The sequence below is a fragment of the Bombus flavifrons genome, chromosome 14 (assembly GCF_040668555.2).
Source record: "Bombus flavifrons isolate JBK064 chromosome 14, iyBomFlav1_principal, whole genome shotgun sequence".
Lineage (NCBI taxonomy): Eukaryota > Metazoa > Arthropoda > Insecta > Hymenoptera > Apidae > Bombus > Bombus flavifrons.
The window spans coordinates 9,201,485-9,229,057 of record NC_138455.1 but is presented as its reverse complement, the minus strand read 5'-3'; the positions used below and the strand labels follow the sequence as shown (position 1 = coordinate 9,229,057).

The following is a 27,573-nucleotide window of genomic DNA, read 5'->3' as shown; positions in this document are numbered from 1 at the left end:
GTATAGAAGTCATCTTAAAATTCTCTCCCTTATCCTTTTCCATCCGATTTCTCGATGCGGAAGAATACAGGATTTCGACGAGTGATCCGGAAATTCGCAGGGAATTTGCTTCGCCCTTTTCTTTCAACACCCTTCGAAGACAGTTAGCAGGCGAGTAGTCATAAATTCTCCCTTTCATTTCAGATCGGATTGCGGCCCACTAGGGATTGCGATTCTTTTTCCCTTTTCTTCTCTTTCTTCGCGAAAAAGTTACCCGCGTGTCTTATTAAACTTTTATCAAGCTTCGTAACAGCGAAATCATCCGTCGTCCGACGACTAGAAAACGTAGGATTAAATGCAAGCCGTGAGAGCTTTTTCCTGGTTTTACATAGTTTGTGTGAAAAATAACAGGATTGCGAATCCATTAATTCCAATACAATCAAATACAATCGTATTGGTGAAAATGGCGATGCAATTTATTTTTCTTCAAGTATATTCCTTCGATTTGTACGCGACGTTAGGAATAAAAAATAATTAAGGAATAAGAATTTTATAGAGTGGAAGGAACGGTGTTTGTTCATAGTCAGAGACGAAGGTAGATTTAATTAGCCGCAACACGTTTTACTGCTAATACATTTTTTAAGATAAATCAGTCACGTAACCGCTAGAAATGGTTAATCGATAAATTAACAGGTTCTTCAAGGTGTATTTGTAAAGTTACCTTGAATACATACATATTCGCCCTCGGTAGCTTGTCTACGTGTTTTAAACTGAAAGAAACGATCTTACACGATAGAAGTAGTAAAGGTTAGATAGTGGATTTAATTACTTTTATTACGTTTCACTGTTATAGCTCTGTCAAGATAAATCACTTACAAGGCTAGAAAAGACGAACCATTAAACGAGTACGTTTCTGCAGTTAAAGATATTTTTGAAGTCTTGAATGTTTTGTTACAAATATTCTTCTATCGAAATAGATGACTGTAATCGATACGATAAAAAATATATAGTAGGAAAATCATCTATAAAAGTGTGTACTAACTTGAAGATATATGTAAATTACATATAAACGTCACCTCGAAAGGACAGAAAAAATTGATAGATAACATTTACACGTTGTGTACGATCTCTCGACGGAAGCTGTTTCATCTCGCAGCTCACGTTCCCTTTCCATAAAGGACCCAATAAGATAGACCTATACACGTAATCCAACAGCTTTCTCCCAACGCGCAGTCATGCTTAAAATTTATTTCATTCTAGGGGAAATTGAATCGCCTTATCGTCGCCTGTCTTTCTTCCACACCGTTGAGCCTATCGACGGTTGCTTCTTATTGTTTATCTCGCCCTTTGTATGGAAAGGAAACAGATAAAACCTAGGAATCGTCCATATTTCTGAAGGTAATATAAGGGATGCTGAGGAACTCCGTAGATGGTCATGACAGATGCTGTTAGGCGATAACGTTGTATAGGGTTGTCGATGACTTTTGTCCTCGAGGTTGGATATTTTTCTCGTCGAACGTGTTAGAACGTACGATTTTTTGATTTGCACGATGTTTATCGTAGACTACATAATTTGTAGTTCTTCGGGTTCTCGTCGTGTTTCCGATTCTAATCTTTTCTCGTTTCACTCTGAAAAATGATTTTATTTTTATATTATAAGGACATAGATAGGCATCTGTCCTGTTTGGAATATTAAACTGGTAATCATCGAAATCGAATGGCAGGAATTTTTTATGGTAATCCATATTGGAAACCAGACGCGCAGATATTGATTTTTCTTTGGATTATTTGGACTTGTAAATGTAACACTCACTGGTGTTGGATTCGCTGACGATGTATATTAAAACCGAATTCGCCTCTAATCATCTTTATACTAGTCATCATATTTATTTTCAACAAGTAACATCATCGTGGGAGTGAGCATTCGCGTCATGTTTTTACGCCAGCTTTAAACAACCCCCGTCATTCTCCGTTAGAACACCATGGAAAATGGAAAACTGTTTAATCCCGTATTAGGATAAGCTTTTCGTGTCGTCTGCTGTGAAATAAAAGTTTCGTTTCGCGAGAAATTTCCATCAACTTTGGCAGAAGTTTAATTTTCCAACTTCTCTAATTTTTAGGTAACAGAAAATATTAATTTATTACTCTCTCGCAAATAAAACAACTCTATACTTTCATTTTATTCGCAAATCTTTTTACCTTTTATACTTGTCGATCGATACAGTGTCCCTTTTGATGAGAAAGTTTGATTGCATGTTAAACAGCATAGTAAATAATTATGAATCACCCTTTGATCTTTCAAAGAAATTGCCAATATCTAATCTACAGTGTATTGCGTGATGAAACTGATAAGATTATTTCTAGTGCTAATATGTAGCTAGTTCAATGATGTACATTATCAGGTACCTTTCTATTTAATATATTTTGCGTTGGCTATGTAAAAAGCCCATTTAATTTCTAATTATGGAGTAATACATATATATGTATAGCCTCTGATATAAAAATTCCATTATTCATAAAATTCTCCGAATTCCAAAATTAATAAAGTGCATCAAACGTATTTTTATCTGACTAGCATGAAATATATTAAATATACTCTTCATTTCGTATAAAACCTATAACATAAAAGAGCCACATATATAGACTAGTTGTCCATGGTGTCCATGTCACAATTTCATCTCTCCTTATCGTATAAAATCATAATACTTTATACAATTAATTCATTATTTATATAAAATTTCCTATTCAAAACAGCTTCTTAAATACAGTACTACCTTGCGTCGTGATTGAGAATTTCATTTTATTGTATTATTATGATTGACGCTATTCGCATCATCTTGTGAAAACTTCACGGAGCTTCCATCTATCTGTCCATTTCATGCCAAAGTAGATTTCTTGGTATATGTGAATAAAGTACAGAATCTGCCCTGTATATTCCTCCTCCAGCCCTGACCAGATTCGGTCTCGAGTTTTCATAAAGTTTCAATGAAATATTGTACATTGGTACAGCTGTTTGTTTCGTAACGAAACAGGCTAAAATTTATATTCGGTACGTAACTATCACGTCACTGTTCCGCCCACTAAAGTGACGTTATTCTGCACAACGCGCTGCTGGTATCGAGCGACGGAAGAAAGCGTAGCTTCTGCAAGCGTGATTCTGTTTAATTCGTTTGCACCGAACGTCGTGGGCAAGAGAATTGATTGATAGAGAGGCTAGAAATATAGAACCACTTTGTATTCGTAGCTGCGCCATGTGGAAGAGAGGCGAACGATCGTCGCGAAGCTTTTCATTTAATTGCATAGGCGTCGAGCGAAGAAAATGAGAAGAAGGCAGGAAATGGAAAAAACGAAGATAAACGCGGAACAGTGTCAAGAAATAACCGTAACCATAAAAGAAAGCATTCGTCGTGATTTCTCGCGTGGTTCTATCGACTCCTCTTCTTATACGTAGTCACTTTCCTCATTTTCTTTTTGGTGCCTGGTTCCTATAAAATCCACGGGATTGAAGATTATAGCGGGCCTCTCGGCAGATCGTCCAGTCGACAATAATCGTCTGTCGCTTCATGAAAATGCGCTTGACAAATATCTCGAATTCCAGTCACCAACATAGTGCATCAGTAAGCAAATTACTGTGGTACGAGTGGTAGCCTTTGGTACAAAGAAAGAAATATACAATAATATAAATGAATAAATAATTGTCATTGGTAGGGATAACACTGCGTTTCTAACATTTTTCTCAAGTTCTTTCTCACAAAGAGTGTAATCGATGGACGAGTATATTAGCATGTTTGCAAACGCGATTAATACAGTTACTAGGAGCGTAACTGGTTCTGTATAACGATGCGTGGGAAATTGGGAAACTCTCGTAAGTCCCGGATGAAGTAGCAAGCTTTACAAATTGAAGAACCTCTGGGCAGCTAATGTAATGCTTTACCATTTTATATACGAATATGGCATCAGCTGTGAATCTACGTTGCTCCAAGGGATAATAGGTATTACAAGGAATTAATCCGAGCGGCGTTAGCAACTGGTCGTAGTTATGGCAAGAGATGAGAATGAAATTTCCAATTTTGTGGGAAAGAGAACCTACGGATCTACGTTGAATCCTCTCAATGAAGATAACATGCGTCACGTGGACATTCTTATAATGAGACCAAGAGCTCGCCAAGCCAACAATGTAATATGCTTATAATGCTCCGCAAACGATAAGATGGGTGCGAGTATAAGTCCAAGATCCTTCAGGATAATGATCTCGTCAAGAATACATATGTAATTTAATTAGGATTTCATCAAGCGGCACTTTCGAGAATTTTCGATATTTTCTACATTCTTTCGGTATATGTGTAGACTTGATAAATATTACGAACGTGTAATAGCGAAATACAGAAATATTTGAATATTTTTAACAGCAATTTATGTTATATTTATGGGTCAATTTATGTACCACTGTTTACCTCAATATCAATCTATGAAAATTACGCATTTTAAAATATTAATTTGAAGAATTCGAATGATATGATATCAATCCTGGAATATTTTCAAATAATTTCGTCGTTCTGATTTTGTCCATGTAACTTCATGGGTTTATCTACTGTGCAATCTCGCGTAGCCACTGTTGTTTTATCACACGCTGGTGTGTTTATAGGACATTGCCAAATTAATTAAAAATTTTGCCTGTGTTACAGATATTACGCTATAGTTCATCCAATGCGGGCGCAGTACACTTGTACAATAAGTCAGGCACGTAAAATAGTAATTACAACTTGGGTGGTGTCATTCCTTCTCGGTATTCCTATGATCTTCACACAGGTGAGAATTATTTTTCTTTAAAAAGAGTATGGTTTAATTAACATTGTTGCTCGTGGTCTCTTGCGATCAGCTCACCGTTTTATATTAGAGATTTTTAATTCAATGGCGAAATCCTTTATATAAGTTTTTTAAGTAGTATAACTAAGTACTGCAGTACAAACATTCCGCAGTACAAACATTCCGCATACAGCTTCGTTCCGAACGCATTAAGCTACTTTTTAACTGCATAAGAACTACCGTTCTTTGCAAATAAGTACATTGAAACAAGTTGTAGGACTCGTAATTACACTGTGACCGTTTCTGCCTTTATGACGAATTTAAAAAATGCAGATCTATGTAGAGCTTATATAGGATACAGGAACATATTAAATTAGGATCGAAGAAGGTTCGTTATAAAAATTAATAAGAGAATTAATTTTCATTTTAGATTCCAGATCAGATAGATATTCTGTTAAATAACTCTATGAGAATATGGAATTACATAAACGTTTGCAGGTTTATTATAATTAATATTTACAATAGAAACGTCCACTAAATTATCTCGACGAATTTGTCCTTCGACATGGCACTTGCAACAAATTTAATCGCAAGTATCGTGATCAACTTACTTGTGAGATTTCAGTCAACTTTCTTTCTAAATTTTGATCACGTATCGTGCCTCGACTAAAATCTATCTAAAGCCAGAAAATCGAGAAAATGGAAAGCTCAATCTTCTTGCAAAATCCAGCGTCAGTTATCAGTCCCTTTTATCCAAGCTCTTTCACGCAGTTCATCAAAGTAAAAAACTAGACAGAAATCGCAAACAGCGATTTTTTGCAATTTCGATCTCCGATACTCCATTTACAGAAATTGCTGGCTCGTGCAAATATGTATGACATAGCATGATTGCAGCATGATCGCAGCCCGGGGAAACGTTACTCACAAAATCGACTCTGATGTTTGTTTCATGTTCGTTTCAAGTTTCAAGGCGAGAAACATCCGTGCATCGGAGCGTTAAAGGGCTAATTTTTTTTTAGAAATTCAAAACATCGATAAGGGAAATGGAAAATCGCGGGAAATCGCGTGTTCTGTCAGCTTCAGTCAAGAGATGCTTCGTGCTATCTCTTGCACCCGAGTTATTGCTAACATTCTAAGAAACGGTCTCACTACTGATTCCTTTGATCCGGAATTTCTCGATGATTCTTGTCACTGCATTTCATATTTTGCATTGTCAAAATTTAACATATATATATATATATATATATATATATATATATATATATATATATATATAGTAATTTTACAAGTTACAGACTGTCTGATTATATATATCTGATATAAGATTATAAGATGTTAAAAAAGAACGTCGAGCTCCACCGACCAGTGTATTAAAAAATATTATGTGTATAATATTATGTATATAACATCGTGTATACGAATACGCTAGACATGCTATACTATATAATGAAATTTTTGTGTTTCCCTATGAAAAGGCTGTTATGGGTAACAAAAGAACGAAAGAGTTAATGGAACACGAGATAACGCATGGGGGCATGTGTTTAGTAAAAATAAATGGGGCGAGTGTGACGATAAAATGGCATACGATACGACCGTGAAGAATTGTATCGTCGTTTCTAAACCTATTTCGAATAGTTTAATAAAATGTCTTTATGCGATGCCATAAAGCAGTGGAATGAGGAATACGTTCACGAGTATGTACATAGCTTGTGATTGCTAGACCGAGTCCATGGAGCGACTACCTGTTCGATAAAGTGTTCCTTTCTGTGAAGGGAATCTGTGGTATTCAGGTTTATGGTTTGACATACAATTTGGGATATAGGATAAAGGAATATTTGAAATTAATATGCTATGAATTTCAGTAATTTTTGTAGTGAAAATTGTTTACCATATTATGACGATAAAGTATAATATTTATTCACTGCTGATTAAATATAAATTCATTTTGTAAAATTACGATGTCTTTTCATACTTTTCATTTTATAAACTTTCTTTTACCTGCTTCGTTTTCTTCAAGATCTTTTAAACCTTTATTGGATGAACATGCATTGAAAATTTATCAAGTTAAATTAGAAAATTACAAATATGTTACTTGTTTAATTTGTAATTGGTAAATAATTGAACTAATGTTACTGATATTTACAAACACATGCTTCATACGAAAATAATATGTAGCCGTGCGACGCATACCAGGCTAACGATCTTTCTGCAAAAATAATGTAAATACCGCCTCGGGGCGAGGGTCGGATTAACCAGCGTCTGTCTATCGACAACTGTTTCTCGACAGTCGACACTGCGACGCAGTACGTGACACACGACGTACGACGCTGCTCTAATCGAACGACGGATATAATCGCAAGTCTAGGTAATAATTGTAGTAATAATTATTCGTATTAGTGCACACGAAATAAATTATATTCATATAACGTGGAAGCATAAAAGATATAACCTAACAAACAGGAAGATGGTACCCCACTGGGGGTAGCCACCCACATGATAATCAAACAGTTAAAAAATTCTACCAAATGTCCAAATTGGACAAATTGTGAATGTGAAATATTAAATAAAAAAAAAAAAATATAACGTAGAAGAATGTTCGTCGATGATAGTTCGCAGTTCGTAATTCACAATTCGTAGTTCGTAGTTTGTAATTCGTTAAGGAAATCATATTGAAACCTTCGATAATTGTTCGTTACGCTATCCACGAACATTTTATAAAGATAAAATCACAGTAGAACTCAGTTTATCGAAATGAGGTTTTAGTTAATCCCCGATTGACTGAATTTTTGCTGCTTGATTTCGCTTATCTAAACGCGATTTCCTATTACCTGAACTGAAGTATACCAGGTAATGGGGAAAATGGGTAATCCCCTATTATGTGAACTCCGGTTACTATGTAAACTGTTTGTCCCCCGACAAGTTCAGATAAGACTAAAACTCGATGTAAAATTCTGTTTCAGACGCACAAAGAGGTTGGACTGAGGGTAATTGCTTACTGGTGCGTACGCGATTCAGAATTTGGACTTTTATGGCGTGCACACGAGGTTTATATGTTGGTCCTGGTTCTGGTGTTACCCCTGACCGTAATGGGCTATTGTTACACGGCTATTTGTTGGGAGATTTGGCGAGTTATGAAACGTCGATATCACCTGACATCTCGTCGCACGTGAGTTTCTAACGAAATTTCCCATTTATTCGATAAAAAAATCATAATATTTTTGTTCCATCGAATGGTCCAATTGCATGTCACTTTATAATAGCATAACACTATAGTCGTGTATTTCGGTATTCAGACGTTTTATTAGCATTGATGAAAAAAGGAAAAAAAAAGGAAAGAACGACAGAACAACGCGATAGATTTTAATAAAATTCATCCCTTCTTATGAAATATAGTTTTCAAGATTTGCATTTCTATGGATCCGTTTCCGCCAAAGATGACCGATTAGGATTCACGTAATATTCGCTGACAGTACGATCCGTTATCGATGCTGACTTTTATTACATATTCCATAATGGAACGCATCGAAAATTGAAATCTCCGATTGATTCCTGACTTTGTAATGCTAATCCGTGCTGTTCTATTATATATTCACTGTCACTTTCAGATTCAGCGATTCATGATCGAAATAAGTTTTCCTTTCTCGGGTTCATATTTAGCTTTATAAATTAGTAACGTTTTACGATTCATCCAGTATGTAATTCTTCGCTAGGTTTATTCCGGAACTTAGAGAGTCTTTATCTTTATTCTCTCTTTATTATACATTAGAATTTTTTAACAAATATGTCCAGACTACTTTTCTCGTATTTATTTTTCATTCGTTTTCCATCAGATTTATTTGCTTGCATTAAAATCCACAGTCAGCTTTTTTTGATTTATTCGTATTTAGCTTCGTATTTTGATTTATTTCATTTAAAAATCAGCTACGTAGAAACGTGTATAATCAGAAACGTAAAATAAAATTGTAAATATTTATCTACATTTTTATATAGTGAAATATTTGTACAATTATTCAAAAATATGGTGGAATAGATTGATTAATGATCATGTGACCTTGAAATTTTATACTTGTCATTTTTTATCAGTTCTTTTCTATGAACATAGATGAATATTTAATATAAAACAAACGTGAACACGAGTACGAATGAAAATGATAATTTTGTATAAATTTATTGAAAAATTGATCGACTCTGTAATAGCTTTCTCCATTCTATTTTTCATCTGCATACTGCTTTATGCATTTCGTGTATCAATTTATCTGTTGAATGCCTAAAAGCAGCTGTAAGTTTCTATACACGTCAGTGCCAGTTGTCACATATTTTCTCCGCGGTAGAAAAGCAAATACACTTTGCAGAGTAACATTGTGAAAGTTTTCTGATTCCGAAATATCGACGCACCACTGTTACGCCTTGGGAAACAACATTGAAAAAGAATTTCGCTCTTTCATTATATAATACATTGCTTATTGGAACAGTTTTTAATAGGAAGATACTACGAATCACTTACAATCTCGTATTTTGATTTTTAAAAAATCAAAAAAAGGAAACACCCAGTAGATCTCATAAAGGATATAATCTAACAAACACGAAGATGGTACCCCGCTGGGGGTAGCCACCCACATGATAATCAAACAGCTAAAAAATTCTACCAAATGCCCAAATTGGACAAATTGTGAATGTGAAATATTAAATAAAAAAAAAAAGAAAAAATGTCAATGAGAGGTATGAATACCTCTGAATTTTTCTATTGTTTCAGCGTTTAAATATACTCCGGTTAAAATATTATTTTCTTGAAATAATTTTTAAATGATTTATTTACAATGCAGAGTTGTAAAAACGATGAAATGTTTGACAAAATTTATTCCACAGATAATTTGCATGGTAATTTCTCTTCGTTCTATATCCTCGAGACAAAAATTCTGCATCGAATAACGTTTATCTTTTTTCAAGCCCCAAAGAAAGGAGTCATTGTTAAGTGCAGCATATTTCTATTAATATGTCTATCACAATGGAATATAAAATCCTGATTATATGCAGCAGAGATATTCGAAAGCAGACCGTAATGAAGCGATTTAATTATCATGTAGAAAGTTTCGATGTAATTAAAAATTTTATAAAAAGAGCTAAATGTAATAATGATTCAGAAAATGTTAGAGCATTTTCAATTATGTCGGTCAGAGAATTCTTATGAAAATAACTTCACTTTTAAATAAAAGACCCAAACAAACGCAAAAGAAATTGAAAAAATTTCTTTGGAAAGTTTCCACTTTTGAAAATTCAGCTGCAGTGCAAAGTAACCCTATTGTTTCGTTCCACAAAATTGTCAGCTCGGTCCAACGTTTAACCTATTGAGAAGATGCATTGCCAGTCCTAGTTTTCGATCGCAATTTATGACACGGTATCCTTTTATGGATCGAAACGCTGTGAATTCGTCGTTGTTCATCGTTCTTTATCCTTCGAGCTCATTAGAAACACGTGGAAACAAAACGTTCGCGTGAACACCAAAAAATAATTTTGTTTTACGTTTTTGACAGCGCAATTTGTATTATCGAAAACAGTGTTATTACAAATCTAGTAAGTTTCATTATAAAACATAATATGAATTTACGTTCAAATAAGTGGACTCAGCCTGCAGGATTTCATTTTAATCGCACGCTGCACAACTAAAATTTCGTCGAAATAAACGGAGTTCGTATAAAAGGAGAATTCTATTTCAATTGAGGGCTGCGTAAAATGTCATTCCGACGAATAGAGTTTAGATAAATAGAAATAATTCGTATAAATGGAATTCTACTTCAATAAATTACCAACTGTTCATTGGCCTGTCAACCTGTTTATTATATCTGGAATTTGCAATTCTGTAAGGGAAAAAGTACATCAGAAAATAAGTAATTCCTCTTTGTATCTTCTCCTCTTTCACACTGCAATTTCTTTCGTTTCAACGACTTCTGCGATACTGTTAATCGTTCGCTTAACGTTAAAGTCATTAACTGAATGCTTCCACTATAATTCGCGATATCCTCTTTAAAGTTACCTTGAATGAGTATTGTGTCTGCAGTACAGCGATTACTGCAGATACGACACGATTCGATTTGCCGTCTGGTATCTTAGTGTCTATCGGAGAATTACGTTTATACGTGTCGGTTTATCGGTCTCGTGATTCGACGTTAGAGCCACGCTTGAATGGTATGGTAATTCTGAGTTGCGGAACGGTCGTAGAGACACGCACGATCTGCGTTTCCCTGGTTACGAAGCACCTTTGTGTCGCCAGGAAGATCGTGGTTAAAGGAATTGCACTAGCAAAAGAGTGAAATAAAATAGTTTGCAAGTAAAAGATGCCTGGGACGTGTGAAAGGGAGAAATTTAGCAAAGGAAGATGTTTTCCGCTGGAGAAGATGCTTTCTGCGAGGAACAATTTATAGAAGTGGAATATATCGCACTTTCTACTGTAATCACCAACTTCTTTTGTTCTTTCTTTTTTCCTTTCCCGAATGTTGCAGACTGAATCCGACAAACGTCGATGTGGAATCCATACCAATGACACAGAGGCACAGCGTAAGAAATAGTCGCCGTACCCAGAGAGAGGATGGCCAGACCGAAGAGGAATCTCGAACGATAAGACAGGTAGGATTTGTAATTGAACATCAGATTTATGGAAACGTTTGTCGTCGAATATCGTATCCAATCTATGTGTTGCGTACTATCGACTAAAGAGCAACCGGTCAGATCAAACCGATCGGTCGATATCGCGTACCTCGAATGAATTAACGTTCAAGGTGGAGGAGATGAAATAACTCGAGTGTTAGAGGTAGACTAGACGGCACTTTATTTTTATTCGTTGTATCACTTAACCGCACTAAGTTGGGACTTTGTCGTCCTGTGTTTGTAGTCTTCGTTGCTTGTAGTTGAATAAGTTGGGACTATGTCGTCCTGTGTATGTAGTCTTCGTTGCTTGTAGTTGAATTAAGTTGGGACTATGTCGTCCTGTGTATGTAGTCTTCGTTGCTTGTAGTTGAACGAAGTTGGGACTATGTCGTTCTGTGTATGTAGTCTTCGTTGCTTGTAGTTGAATTAAGTTGAGACTATGTCGTCCTGTGTATGTAGTCTTCGTTGCTTGTAGTTGAATCAAGTTGAGACCATGTCGTCCTGTGTATGTAGTCTTCGTTGCTTGTAGTTGAACGAAGTTGGGACTATGTCGTTCTGTGTATCTAGTCTTCGTTGCTTGTAGTTGAATTAAGTTGAGACTATGTCGTCCTGTGTATGTAATCTTCGTTGCTTGTAGTTGAATTAAGTTGGGACTATGTCGTCCTGTGTATTTAGTCTTCGTTGCTTCTAGTTGAACGAAGTTGGGACTATGTCGTCCTGTGTATGTAGTCTTCGTTGCTTGTAGTTGAATTAAGTTGAGACTATGTCGTCCTGTGTATGTAGTCTTCGTTGCTTGTAGTTGAATCAAGTTGAGACCATGTCGTCCTGTGTATGTAGTCTTCGTTGCTTGTAGTTGAACGAAGTTGGGACTATGTCGTTCTGTGTATGTAGTCTTCGTTGCTTGTAGTTGAATTAAGTTGAGACTATGTCGTCCTGTGTATGTAGTCTTCGTTGCTTGTAGTTGAATTAAGTTGGGACTATGTCGTCCTGTGTATGTAGTCTTCGTTGCTTGTAGTTGAATTAAGTTGGGACTATGTCGTCCTATGTCTGTATTCTCCGATGGTTGAAGCTGAACTCCTCGTCCCTGATTCTCTCCTCCCGCAGTTGGCTTTCTTCTCCCCACCTTCTGGCTGGTCCTTTCCTGGGTTTTTTTCTGGTCTCGAGTCACTTCCTTTACTGCCCTGAGAGGACCGGTAATTCGGAATTTCCTAATGAGAGAAATGGGCCTGTCCGTGCCATGAACGGACGGCCAACTAAAATTCCGAACACTATGTGTATATTTATCCGCTTGAAGCATCCACTCGTAAAGATCTTCACTCGACTAGAGAACTTGATAAGATTATTCCGAAGAATGAAGATAGGAATTTATAGAATATTAAGTAAACGTTCATCAAATTCTTCTGAAAAAGTATTCTTCCGTTGAAAGATTCATGCGAAACAAGAGTCAGAATATTTCTTTAGGATGTCGGAAATATCGAATATGTACCTTATGTAACCATCTGTTCCTTGTGACTTTAGGTTAAAAAGGATGATATCGAGAAAACTCGAGGAGAGTTTTAAAATAAGATTTTTACGAAATTTCGAGAATCTATTTAAGTAATTTATTTAATGTTCTTGAATCGAAAGTAATCGAACCATAAGATTTATGGAGTCGCGACGCGAAATTAAACTATCATTCAAGAAGTTTGTCTCGCTCATAAAAGTCCGATATTCTCCATTCGTTTCATAAAAGACAATTTGCATATGCAAACCGCTGACACTCTGATTCAAATGGTAATTATTATGCATCTCAAGCAGCGCTTTCGGGCCAAATCGGAATGGAATAAACGTTCCGTTCATGCTAACGACGTCGCATTTCGCTTGGTTTCTCGAAATTCGATAATTTCTTTTATCGAATTATTAAGTTTAGTAAGCGTTTAGTAAGAAAATAATCCACGTTCTCCTGCGGTATCAAATTAACATTATTAGCGAAGCCCCTCCCATAACAGTAATTTCGGTAGTAAAAGAAATTAAACTTTACAAATTATCAGTCACTCGATCATTCTGTGTGATATAAAATTTCGATTTGTCAATTCATCAATATTACTGTAGTAGATTTTTGTGCAAGAGATCCCTGCTAACAGGTTGCCACAAAAAGGATTACAATACCAGGATTTTTCTTAGTCGCAGCTCGCTACTCGCTAGATCTACTTAATTTCGAATGCACGAAAGGAGAGAACAGAAAAGTGTGCAAACGGAGAATTCGATTAAATTTATGAGAACGTGATTCTCTCTGTCCCCGATCGACTTCGATTAATTCACACTAAGTTTGTAAGATTTTGATCACCAGATTGGAAGATGGTTAAAAACAATTGGCAAGAAGCCGTATCGATTGTTGAAGTTACCTCGACGGAGAAATAAAATTCATCCAAAGTAGGTAACCCGCGTTTGTCTTAAGTGACGGCTAAAAGGGTCTGAATGTAGGACGAACTGGTAACTTTTGGAAGAGCGAGTTCGCTTCGAATCGTGACTCGATCGAACAGGAAGAAAAAGGAGAGAAAGGATAAAACAGTAATTACCCAAAAGTTATTACTTTCCTGGTTCTACAAACAGTGCAGATCGATATGTTTATTCCTCAACTCTTTCATTTTCAGATATTCTCAGAGAAAGTCTGTATGTTGTAAACATTCAAGAGTATGATAAAATGTGTATTTAATCTGGAAATTAAACGAAATGGTAATTTTAATGTAGAATTGACTGACAGTGTATCAACTTCGTCATTGGAGCGCGGATATTTCTGTAAATTTATATTCACTTTTGAACATTGTTGAGATATGTGTAATTTTCTATGCCGCACTGGGTTAAATGCGTAGTAGAGATGCTTGTATGTGAGTGTCGGTGTGTGGAGGTATGTGTGTGCACGGCGTCCCGAAAAACAGATGACTGTAAACTAGTCAGTCGGTTAAGAGTCGGTTAAGAGTCGGGTATGGAAGAAAGTGCTGAGGCGCGTGCAAGTATGTATCGATGAATATATAAGGAATCGTCCATGAAATAAATATATTACTATTTTAATATGAATCGTTAGTGTAAATTTAGTGTTTCTTTAACATTATCTCGGCTGCAAAGATCTACAATTCTCAACAAACATAATTTAAACGTAGATTTGTCTTACCCATTAAATACTTCGCATTTTTGAACTTCCAAATTTTCCATATCAAGATCAGTAGTCTATTTATCATATTTTTCAGCTTGTAGCCTTTCGTATTATTTGAGTTACTGTATTGTCAAAAGACTGAAACAGAAGCAGCCTGTCGCATCCAAATAACAAAATTATGTTGATAGGTGGTGAAAATGTTGGTCGCCGTGGTGGTGCTGTTTGTCATTTGCTGGGGCCCGATTCTCGTGGACAACATGCTCACCTCCTACGGATATTTGCCACGCATAAAAGTTGGCACATACAAACACCTCAACACAGCTTTTCAGCTGATGGCTTATTTTAATAGGTATGTGGACAAGACTATACACTTTACTAGACATCGGTACGTTGCTCTTTTGCATTCATTAAATTAGCCTGTTAAAGAAAACAGCTTACCGACCCTTCTACTCGTTGCACTCGAGTAACTTCTTAACCTGCTTTGTTTAATTTCGTCGTTGAGTCAATACAGATGATTAGAGACGCGTGTAGAAGTGTTTGCGTTTCCTCGTCTATTTTCACAGACGAAGGTGGATTAAACCCTTGAATGACTAAGCGGCAGTTCGCTGGCAAGAAGTTTCGAGAGCGATTAAATGCATTTCCTACGATTCTTTCATTTTACCTTTTAAGAAACATATAAATTGTTACGAGTCGAGTAACTTTGAATACGATAAAGTTTGTTTGCTTCCGCTTCTTTCGGTTATTCTCGAACCAATTATATTTTTCTATCCTTCACGAATTTTAAAGGAAATATTAAAAAGGACCAATGGTACGTATGGTTCCTGGTTTTAATTTTATGTTGGATATCTTCCTAAAACTTTATGAATCTCCGTCATTTGGTAAAATGGGAAGAAGATTAAAATATATGTCGGAGAAGGTTGGAATTTAGAATTAGGGGCGTGAAACGAATCTTCGTTTGGATTACACAGTGTCGTTATGCAATAGAGAAGACATTGACTAGTGCAAATACGATTATTATAGGATTTGACAAGTAACCGTGGTAATTAGATACTCGAGAAACTAATGACAATGATCCTAGGTTCAACAACGAATCCGCGGTCAACGGGATGATGGAAGAACATGCTCACAAAATATAACTCGGACTCCTTGTTAAAACGTGGAATATCCACCGAGCGTACAGACGCTAAGTAACTCGCTAATACGACCTCACGAGAGAATGACTTTCCGTCGCGATGATGCTGCAGAGGAAAACAATGATGGGGTGTGTCTAAGGACACGAGATCCTTGGATTCGTCGAGGATAGCCTTCGTTTAGAAGGTGAGGGAAATTGGCGTTGCTGCTAATTGGTCAATCTCCATATCGGTGGTTAGAAAAAGATGCTAGCCGCCCTCGAGGGAAAGTTGCTAGTGGGAGACGCCGTTCGTTCCTATCTTCTCCTAGCTTCTCGTAGCTGGGACGAAGATTGTTTGTCTGTCTGAAGGACTTTAGCCAACTAAATCTTAAGATTTATAACAGGCCCTCAGGCTAGCCGAACATGTACTGCGGAGACGCATCGACATCTGGCAATCATCTTACTCGAAGAATAGGGTCTGTGTGTGGCGAGCCACGAGACAGAAACCGTTGGAATGTTTACTGTCGTGTGTCGTCACAAATATTTCTTTTAAGGAGAGCTATAGAATTACTCCATACCTTTGTTAGACAAAGCGCCCATCCCGTGACTGCGGCTACGTTCGGCGACTGCTTGTCGCCTCGAGCCCAAGCTCATTATCTCAAATCTCGAACAAATACAATCGGATCGAATGACGACAATTGTTTAATTACGCCTATAATAGAATCTAGATTACAGTGTTAAGGGATTTTCCCGAAGTTCCAAAGGGAAGGCTCCGATGTCCTTTCATCTCCGACATATATAAAAATTGAAAGAATTGAATAGCAAGATTAAATATTTGAAGAAGATGAAATGGTATTATATTTCTTTCACTCTAGGAATTACGAAGACAAAGACAGGTATACCGTCGCTAAACAGTTTGGAATCGCTTCTAACATTCACAGCTTATGAATGGAAAGCAATTAAGAAATAATGTATGTAGTTCTCTATGTTTTATCCTTATTAGGGTATTATATTTGCAAGTAACTATTTTTCACTGCCCTTTTGTTTCATTTGTATGTCTCCAATGATTATCACGTTTCGCCCCTGTAATTCTCTAGTAATTGAAAATATATTATTCCATTGATCTGTCGAACAAGTTATCATTTAATCACATAATTTCTATAATTGAAAAACTGACAATTAATAGCAAAGACAGATTTCAACAACAACGATTTTAGTCAGATTACTTTTAAATCCCCAACGTACATTCGCATTTTTCATTCAAATTTCCATGCTCGTTTTTCATCAAACAAGCGATGTCAAGCTTTTCAGCTGCATTAATGCTGATTTAATTACGAAAAGTACCGTTCGATTGCTATTCAATATCACATGTTGCTCCAAGAATTATTGCGAGAGCAATGAATAATAAAAAAAATTTAACTAATATCCTTCTTTGTCAATTTTCGTTTCTGAGTGGCAATGTGTCCCGTTTAGTTAATCGTCATAGACCAGATGCAATCGTTGTTCTTGACGTAATAACTCTTTGTTAACATAATAATTCACGTGTGTAACGATCCATGCCGCGAGAAAATTACCTCTCCTGTTACATTAACACCAAGTAACGATCTGTAATCTCCTGACACACTTCTTCGTCACTTGCCATCGTTACTACGAAAAAAAAACGCTTTAAACGCTAAGTAATATTAGCGATGACAAATTACACTTTTTAAGTTATTCGATCGAACGAATCTCTATTTTGTGAATTTCGACGCAGAAGCATTTTTCTCTAATTAAACTCTTCGTTGTTCGTCTATCGTTATTTATTTATTTATTTGCTTAAAAATTGTTAATAATCGCAGCAATTTATTATGAGGACCTCGCTAAAGTGAAAATCAGATTTCCATCGAAACGGATGATGGGACGAATAAAAAAATATGAAATATAGGAAAATGTAAGTAATGAAAGAATATGTCATAAAAATAAAACTGGATTTTGAAATAAATTCCATTTTATCAGAATATTGCTTAACGCGATTATAATTTAATTTCATTTCATTTAAATTTTGAGAGCTAACGCATCCATAAAACATAATCCTTTCACGCGCAGTCAAACTGTTTGACCTCACGCGCCCTAATCTACTTATATATTCTCTAAATCCTATTGAAACTTTGCACGCATAAATGTTCGCTCGATTTTTTCACCATCCACACAGATTTTTATTCTCGTTAAATTGTCGACTTATTGTATATTCATTTATCGTATTAATCTGTTAAATGAGTTTGACCATAAAACTTGTATAACTATAAAATTACAAGTAAATAGTAAAGACAGATTTCAACAATAATTCCAGATCAATTTTACATGTCTAAACACATAACGAAACTATTAGCCAAACATCATGGACTTAACTCGTATTTCCCGGTTAATAGGATAAAGTTCATCCACTTTCCAGCTACTGTATTATGCTACAATAGTTGCCGGATATTTCATTCAAAGCACATTGTGTTTCAGTTGTATAAATCCGATCGTATACGGATTTATGTCAAAACACTTCAGAGAGAGTTTCCTATCGGCGGCCTGCGGCGGCTGGTGGATCTGTTGGTGCAGAAGAGGATACAGAGCACCTGTAAGACGGCATCCAAGCCTCAGCCAGACCAGGACGACCAGTATCAGGTACGCAGGTCCGATGCAAATCTACGCGACGCACACACATTCCGGCGCTCTTTTCTGCTCTTCTTTCTTCGGCTCTTTTACGTGACGTGGAAGAAGCGACAGGTTTGCTCGAAAAAAAAACACTGTTTAAACATCACTGTTAAATTTCAGATTGTTTTGGATTAATATGTATCATACTCTGAAGCGGTAGATCTTTCGAAAACTATAACTATCTACGCTTAATCGCGTGATTCCAGGCTCGAAAGACGTTTACCCTGGTCGCCAGGCTGTGATTCTGTTCCGCGAATGGTCTGTACTTTTCTACCCAAATGTTTCGCTTGATCGATACGCCGATTAGAAAAGATTACTCCAGAAAGAGCGAGTCCTTTTCTTGTAATTAACGAGGCAAGTCCGGCAACTCGAACATTCAAAGATATTTCAAACTTTTTTTAGATCTCAGACTTGTGGTTCTTAGAGTTGCGAAAGTGTTTTTAGTAGGACGTTGCGTTTTGTTCCAACGCTTCGTGAATATTCCAAGACAGTTTCAGGTTTACCTTGAGCAAGTGAACTGAAACGACGTACTATTAAAAATACTATCGAAATCTGAAGAATCACAAATATGTCATATGTGAAACTGTAGAAACGTACAGCGGCTGTGAAAAGTACCTGCGTGCTATTGTCTTTACTGATTAATTAGGCCCAGGTACGTGCATTAAAATTGAAATAGTATAAAAAATGTGATACTATGAAAATACAACGTAGGTATAAGAACCTGATGAGAAAAAGGCTTCAGGAAAACAAGACAAATATTTTTGGTAGTATTAACGACACTAGCAACAAAGCCATTTTTGTCCCAGCGAATGATACGAAAGGGAAGCTCAGATTTTTTATTTTGCCAATGTAATAACGATAATACGAGCTTGAAATTTCCGAAAGTTTCGTATAACCCATGAAATATATTGTTAGAATTTAATCTCGAAATTAAGATTAATAATCTGTGCAAGACACAATGTTCACGTTGAAATAATATTATGTAATATTTATTAAACAAAAATTACAGCAAATATAAGTGAGTGTTATGGAATGTTGACAGTCGGCTAGTAGTTATTCTCAGACTGACTGACTTAGTGACCCATGGCCCCTGAAAAGATTTTGAACCCCACTCTCTATGCAGTAATGAGTGTGACTTGTGTAGATGCCTGTGTGACGGCACGTGCCACGGAACCTTCCAGTGGTTTCGCGATACAAAGCGCTACGCTGTGAAGGACTACGACGTGCCCAATGTGCCATCCATATCCTTACGCCTCTTCCGCCGAATTCTCGGAAGAGCATGCACGCGCCAGCCCCAGTGGTACATCTAACGAACGCACGCTAGTGGGGATATCGCTGGGCAACGAAGGGAAGAATCCGTTCGATCAATCACCTCATCTGTATGCGATTAATATCGTTGTGTTGCAACATGTATAAATATAATGAAATTCATAAGGTTTGTCGTAAGTGTTGGGATATTTACGCCAGCCACTGCACATTTCTGCAAAGTTACAAATAGCTTTGAATCTTCAAATTGCCGAAGTTTCCCTTTCAAAATTCAATAATTCGACCTAATCATTTTTATTCACTTGGGAAGCTTGGTTACCTATCGTGCTTTCATACTGCTTTCGATAAGCTTGTAAAATTGAATATACGAGTGGCCAACTGGTCGTGAATTTTGGCGAAACACCGAACAGTCGTGGTTTGCGCGAACCGTAAAATAATTTTACGCGTGTTCGACCCCGAACCGAAGATTTACGAATTCGGGAAATTAGAAGGACGCCCAAAAGTGAATTGGTTTCCGAGGGAATTGCTTGTACATGATTGAACAAAATCGTCGTTCCGGTTTTTCGCATGTCGTAACGCGATCGGACATTCTCCACGTTCCGGCCATTAAGCACGATAAACACGTCCTTGGTGCTTAACATCACTTTGATTTTTCTTATTCGTTAAACAACTAGTTCAGACGGTTCACAAAACGTTGAAAATTAAAATTTATTATTTCATCAGGCATGTTAATCATGGAATAGAATTTTTTGTAAAAGGGCAAGAAGTTTTTTCTCAGGTAAAATTAATAAATAATTTTCCCCTTTGATGAATGATACAGAGAAAGAATTCGATTTTTATTTTCACTTTTGGCGTTTCCTCTTTCTTATGAAATTGATAATTAATTTCCTCTCTTATGAGGAACGAGGGAAAAATTTACGTTCAACCCACAAGGTATGCTTTCTCCTAATGAAACTAATAGACAATGACTCCTTTTAATAAACAGCAAGAGAATTACAGATTCAAAGGGTATTTCCCTTTGATAAAAAGTACAGAAGAATTAAATTCAATCTTCTCTCTTAAAGCTTTCCTGTTTTATTTGTTAACTAACAAGCAGTAAAAAAAAAAAAAAACGAAGAAACAGCTACATTCGATCTTTACGTTTCCCTCGAACATATTCTTTTTTTTCTTATGGAACTAACAAATAATGATTTCTTGTGGTAAAAAGAAATGAAGAAATTACAGATTTAACCGTGATTAACGATCAATGCGCCATTTTTAGTGGATTCCTGAGGCAAAATTCCATTACGCGCTATTCGTGCAAGAAAATATCAATCTGTTTTAAACGCGTGATTCAGGTGGACACGAAACTCGTTCGGGGATTCAAAGTATCGAAACTCGACCGACAACCACCCCGTAGTCCGGCCGTGATACGTCCATGATAAACAACTTGGCAAACATCGTTGTCCACGAGCATCCGAAATATCGTATAATCACGATGAAACTCTGGCTAGAAGCACGATTCCCTCTAGGTAAATCGAACAGTTCAATGAACGACGTTTTCGCGATGTTTAAATGCATCTCGCTGATTATTAGACGCTTTAATTAAGAATCGAAGGCAGAGGGTTGAAAAGGGATGGAAGAATTTCGTCGGTTCTGTCTTCTCTATTTAATAATCCGAATCTTTTGTTTTCAATGTTATGTTGGAAAAAAATTTGAAAAAATTACGTGTTACATTATTACGATAAACAAATGTTGTATATGAACGAATAAAATTTATAATTCAATATAAATTTAATAGAATTCAATATGAATATAAAATTTTATTGTATCAAACATGAATTTCTTATTGGATAAGATCTTTTTGGATTTTATTATAATTACGTAAAGTAGATTTAATAAAAGTCAGATCTAAAATTTTATTTTACATACGTAAAGTTTTATTTTTGCTTAATTTTTATAAGTTTGATCAATGACAATGTAATCACGTACGAGAATTTGAAACAAAATTTCTAGCAGAAGGTCTGAAGAATCTATCGATCGACGATGTTTACATTAGTCTCTCATGAACCGACGTTGTTCCCACTTCTCCAGCAATTCTGATTCATCGACGTTCTCATCAACTAAATTATCTCACGTTCTTTTCTATGCTTTCTTCTCTTTAATTCATTTCTCAAATTTTGGTTGCAGCATGCGAGCTTGTTTTCAGCTGATCGTTGCTAAACTCGGTCTCATTTTGTCCCTTTTAAAGCAAAACTAACATAGCCTTTGTGATCTCCGCATCGCCGTCTAACTTAATGCAGTTGATTTTCATAGTTTAGTTGAAATTCATAATTTAATTCATGCACAGTATCTAAATAACAGTTAACTAAGTTTTTATCCTAGTCGTATAACAAATTCCGAGGATCATGCAAAAGAAAAATTTGGATCAATCTTTCCATTACAAGAATCCATAATCCATTTTCGATACACATACATTTTAATTCCACGAAAATTTCCTCGAATCGTTCAAGATTCCAAAAGTAAAGCTAAAAGAATTCACAATCCATGCTTGATAATCCATCGATTGTATTAGCTCCATCGAAAGTCCCAAGGATGAAACAAGATTCCAAAGAAAAAATCTCGATCAAGTCCCATTCGATACTTTTCCATTGGAAGAACCCATAATCCTTTGACGGTAAATCTTAACAAGAAGCATAGCAGATTTTTCGGAGCTCGGTGGATCGAACAATCACGAGAGACTTCGAAATTCCGCGAGCAACGGATTTTCTCTCTAATACTCGTCTCTCTGCGTCCCATTTGCTTTCAGATGGACTTGATTATTTCGCCGTGCCCGGCCCACGTCGAGGCAGTTCTTCCACAGGTAAAACCAACCAAAGAAGCACCACAGAACAGGCCACGAAGAAATCCAGAAGAAGTAAAGTGTTTTCCAATAGTTCCTAACCGAGGAAGACGTTGCTATTCACGTTTATTATTTTCAAAGACTCATGTGCGAATTTCAAAACCATATTCGGCGATTTTTTCGCGATTATTTCGCATTGCTCAAGTGTACAGATGCTGAGAATTGCTATGAGAGAGTTTAGATAGGAATTCGTCGCGCGTGATATTCGTTTTGAAAAAGTTATTCAACGAAATGGTCGAGGCTTTCGCGTTGGATTTTTACCAGAATCTTTCTTTGAGAAATGGCCGATATATTTCCTTAGATGCAAAGGTTGCTCGTATCAGAGATTCCGTAAATTCTATTGGCAAGCCTCGTTCACGAAAGCCTCGAAATTGGATATTGATTAATTCCCGTTTGCTTGTTTCTTCGGTCGAGAGGTTTAATTGAAAGTTTTATACAGGTAGATTGGCAAGTTTTTCGTTGCAAAGTGGACAGATGTTTGCAAAAATCGCATAAACATCATCATTCGTATCTGTTTACATGTATTATTGACTAATTGGATGTATAGAATTTTTCAGTCGTTTATGAATTGTGTCAGAGAAGATTATCTGTTTCAACTGTTTTTAGACGAACATTTCTGGTTTGGGATTGTCACAGTGAAGCGGTAGAAGTGGTGTAGTGAAGCTTGTTAAACTTCTAATATCCCAAGTAAATTCGCAAATTGATCAAAAGAACATCCTCTCACGACGAACACTAGTTTTTAAATTATCGTGACTACGAATGAAACAGATGGGAACTAAACACGTTCGTGATGTTTGCAGGGTAAATTCTTTCTAGAAAATCGTTCATCAAGACGATGTAATTTGATTTGTCTACTACATAGTTGTACATATATAAGCATATATGTTGTAAGTATACAAATAATCTATATCGTCACAGAGGCTTCGAATTTTCTCAGCAATCGCATAAAATTCTATAAAGAATATACTATACGGAGTAATTTAAAAAAAATATACAGATGCGCTGTAAAAAATCTTCACACAGTCCCGGTGTTACATCGATAATTGTAGATTCAACTTAAGTGTATTAGCTATCGACTGAAAATCTTCACTGATTTTCAACCAATGGGAAAAAGAATCGCTAATTAACCGTAAAGTACTGTACGTGAATTCTCTACGTAATTTAATCGCGGTTGATCTATAGAATATATTTTAGCAAATTGTATCATAATGTAGAAATTGAAATTTTCGCCTTTTTAATTTCTCGTCGTTCTAGATCCTAGCTAATGGATACGAAGATTCCTACAGTACAATTTTCATCATACGTTCAGGCATAACATCATTCCACAAGTAATGTAATTTTGATCCGCTGAAACATGGGAACATCTCGGTTTTGATACTTCATTCGCGAATAATATCCTCAATCGTTTTCAGTGACGTTTTAATTCGTCTTCTGGAAAACTGAAATAATCTCCATGTAAAATATTCAATTACGTTACATATAACCGAATTAAAGTTAATCCTCTTTTGCATTTGCACGCTTTAAAGTATTTTTGGAATAAATGAATTTATCTTTTGTCACGATGAAACAAATTTCCCCTTTTAAATCACCGATCTTCCAAATTCTCTGAGTAATCTAATGTTGTTTCTGCCGCATGCGACTAAACGTTATCGCGATAAAACAAACTTCCATTTTCATATTCTTTGCAATCTTCTCCAACAACTGTGTTTAAATTAAAACAGCACATTTGCCTTGTAACTTCACCGCATAAATTAAAGAACGACATTACTTACGGAATGATCCGACAAATGTTCATCTCGTGGAGAAGAAACCGTAATTTTCAAAATTATGCTTCAGTGTGTTAGAAGAGAGCTTTCGAAATTATTCGACGGTCGTTGTTAAACCATAAGGAATTTTAGGAAACTTTGCATTCCATCTTGTCGGCATTAGGAACTCACGAAAACTTCATGCGTTCAAGGCATTCATTGTTACGTAGACTATAAAAAGCTTCGTTGTAGTTTGATCTCTGAATGTGAAGACTCAATTAATTAGCTAATTAACGACGATGAACTGTGGCGAAGCTTAATGACACCCCTATTGATCGACAACCTTCCGTTCGAATTAATTATAGATTCGCTTGGATCTGTGCGATCAGAATGTAATTGAAAAGAATGTGTCTGTGTATATGCATATATATGCGCGTGTTAGTCATTGTTGGAGCGAAAAGCGTGTCGTGTACATGGAAATAACGGGTGGTATAATTCATACGCGACTCTATGTCATCGTGGTGTTATATTTTATCCATGGAGAGCTTGACAAAATTGTCTTGCAGAGTCATGCACCGGACTACTGGATCAGATAGGAAGCGTGATTGTATGTAAATGATTTTTCTTTGTGTTTAATTTTATAGAAGAGCGTCCATAAAATTGTATCGATTTTTTACGCCTGCGTTTGCATGTAAATATTCGAATAAACTGTGCAAAATATATCTAACACGGGGTTTCATTGCGAATTATTGTGCCCAAGTGTTGTGCACTGCCAATAAAAATAATATTTTTAAATTTTCGATAATCCTTTGAACTGTGAATTATTCTTGTTCCAACTGTAAAATGTAGGATTAAAGCGAAGGAATGAGAGTTGGAGAAGTAGAAGAGTTTGGCAACTTTCAAAAGGTTTGGGGGATCGGACAGACAGGACGAGTTACGAATGGATACGTAGGGAACGAAGAAAAGTAAAAAGTGGGAGCGAGAAATAAAAAATTGGAAGGAGCCAGTGGGAATGGAAGAGAAGAAACGGAAAATTAGAGAAGCTGGGAAAGTAGGAAATGGGGAATCAGCAGTGCGAAGAGAATGGAAGTAATAGTAGATGTGAAACGAGGGAAAAAGTAGGAAAATGGACGCGCAAAGTGGAACATACAGACAATTGCAAACACTTGAAAAACGTGACAAGTTAAGAAAGCTGAGGGGACAACGAAGACTCATAAAATCATGGAACTTCAAAGAACTGAAAAAAGGTAATATCTTAGGAAATTCAACAACACTGAGAAACTTACTTCTTACAGAGTGTATGAATTATTCTTTAAGGTGTCCCTTAAGGCATTCTTGAATTTTTTTAATGTCTATGAAAGAATGACCAGAATGCAATTTATATGACTTCTGAATTTTTCATTTCCTCTCAAGCAACGATATTCAGAATATTCTGCACATGTTCGTGAATATTTGAAGGGTAATCGAAGGTGATCATGCGTTTGCACATATGAAAAACGAGCAATCGATAATCGAGTAGGGAACCGCGTAGAATAATGCACCGATAAATTCTCCGAGTAATTTCTACGAGAATACGGGCGATTAATGCGCGAGCTCCTGGGATCTCCGAACTATTCGATTCAAAGCTCGCGTCTGTTGAAATAAAAATGAGCAACTTTCTAGCTCATCGAACATACTATTATGAAATCGAGCAATATGTAGCTTCCCAGCGTAAGTTTCACTATCGCCACGTGGCAATAGTTCGTTTCTTTCTGTTTGTCCGCATTTTTCTTCGCGTTGGCCTTTTTCTTCGCTCTTGGCGTTGCTTTCGCGCTTTCTTTCGCATCTGAATCCTTTCCCTCGCTAATAGGTTGAAATCGTACACCGAATTCCACCTGTAACGCGACAGACAAATTCTTGAATCATTCTTGAAGCATGGACTCTTTGTAATTAGAAACATCGAACTGATCGATTTATTTAATTTTAATTGGACGTTAAAAGCAGAAGACTTTAAGAAATGTAGAAATCTTTGAAGATACGCAAGCGAATTGATCCCTTCAATTTGGAATTATGTCGTCGTTGTTCTTTTTCCGCGGTTATAATAATTAGTATTCTTGCGATATTCTTGCAATCGTTAATGACATTCTACGATCTATCTCGATGTTATATCGTAGAACGTATCAAATAAATGATGTTTTGAAAAGATTAACAATATCTTCGAGACCGCAACAATGTGAATGAGAATAAAAATGAGCAAACGATGAAACTTTTTGTTTGTATAATAAAGTAAATAAAGTAAATAAACGATTCCTACGAATTCCATCACTATTCTATAACATCTCAGTGGATTTGAAGGAAGATAAAACTGCGCGCTCCATCCACGAGATATACGGTACGTATTTTCCGTATTTGATTACAGAGACACAGAGAATCTTGGAAATGCAGAAACAATTATTTTCTAAATTTATCATTCTTTGTTCTTCGTGAAAGGATTAAACGTTTAAAAGGTAGATACGAAACTTTGATTGATTGATGCTTTAAAAGTCAAATCTGTCGCTCATGAAAAATGCTGCCAAGTCGAAGTCATTTCTATGTAAATTTTCAATAAAACAAGCGCACATAGAACATGGGCAGGAGAAAAAGTTTTATATAGAAAGCATAAAAGAGAGATTTCCAATTGAAATCGTATGAGATTTTTATCATACCGTCTTCCTTTCGGGGACCAGTAACTGCATGTTCTCGTCGACATTCCAAAAGGAGAAACTGCTACGATCCTCGGATCGTTTGAGGTTTCCACCGAATATCGCCAATTCCTCGTTCGGTAACAGATTGTCGTCAAACTCCGCCTTCGCCGATTTTCCACTCTCAGCTTTTCCTTTCCTCCTCTTTATGGAGGATCTTTGCGGAGATTTATCTGGTGGGCGTGGGATATCGCCTTCGAGCACATCCATCAACGAAAGTCGAAAAATCAATGGACACGATCCGGTATTTTGTATCTACAATATTTTCGAACATAAAATGACACGGGATACCAATTAATCGATTCGATGCAATTCGACAGCTTGTTGTGATTAAACATTAAGCAGCCGGCGGGAATTTGAGAAATATTTATATAAATTCATATTATTAACATAAATATATATTTATAATTTGCGTGACGATGGATAATTTACGCGAATCGCGAAACATTCGAGAAACGAAGCTCTCTGAAAATCGGATAGCACGCGCGCAAAATTCCAATTGATAAATTGTGATTTACATATCGTAAATACAGTATGCGATATACAGTGAATGAAAAATATAATTGTAACATTATTCAAGAGAAAAAAATGAAAAATTCTATAAAGAA

The 27,573-nt window shown here is 36.2% G+C and overlaps 1 protein-coding gene across 5 annotated transcripts in view; it reads left to right on the top strand.

Annotated features, from left to right (window-relative positions):
- The window catches only part of LOC138186873 (QRFP-like peptide receptor), an 82,114-nt gene extending 57,142 nt beyond the window's left edge, over positions 1-24,972 (top strand). For 2 of the 5 annotated variants that reach the window (XM_069127137.1, XM_069127138.1), the window contains exons 5-9: positions 4,665-4,788; positions 7,746-7,951; positions 11,283-11,406; positions 14,749-14,909; positions 18,162-18,423. In XM_069127137.1, the coding sequence (XP_068983238.1) occupies positions 4,665-4,788; positions 7,746-7,951; positions 11,283-11,406; positions 14,749-14,909; positions 18,162-18,408 (862 nt within the window). In that variant the 3' untranslated portion in view covers positions 18,409-18,423. Of the gene's footprint in view, positions 1-4,664; positions 4,789-7,745; positions 7,952-11,282; positions 11,407-14,748; positions 14,910-16,546; positions 16,709-18,161; positions 18,424-20,956; positions 21,131-22,407 lie in introns of those variants that run through there. The other 3 variants (XR_011175027.1, XM_069127139.1, XM_069127140.1) reach the window with 3 other exon arrangements.
- Positions 24,973-27,573: the final 2,601 nt, after the last annotated feature.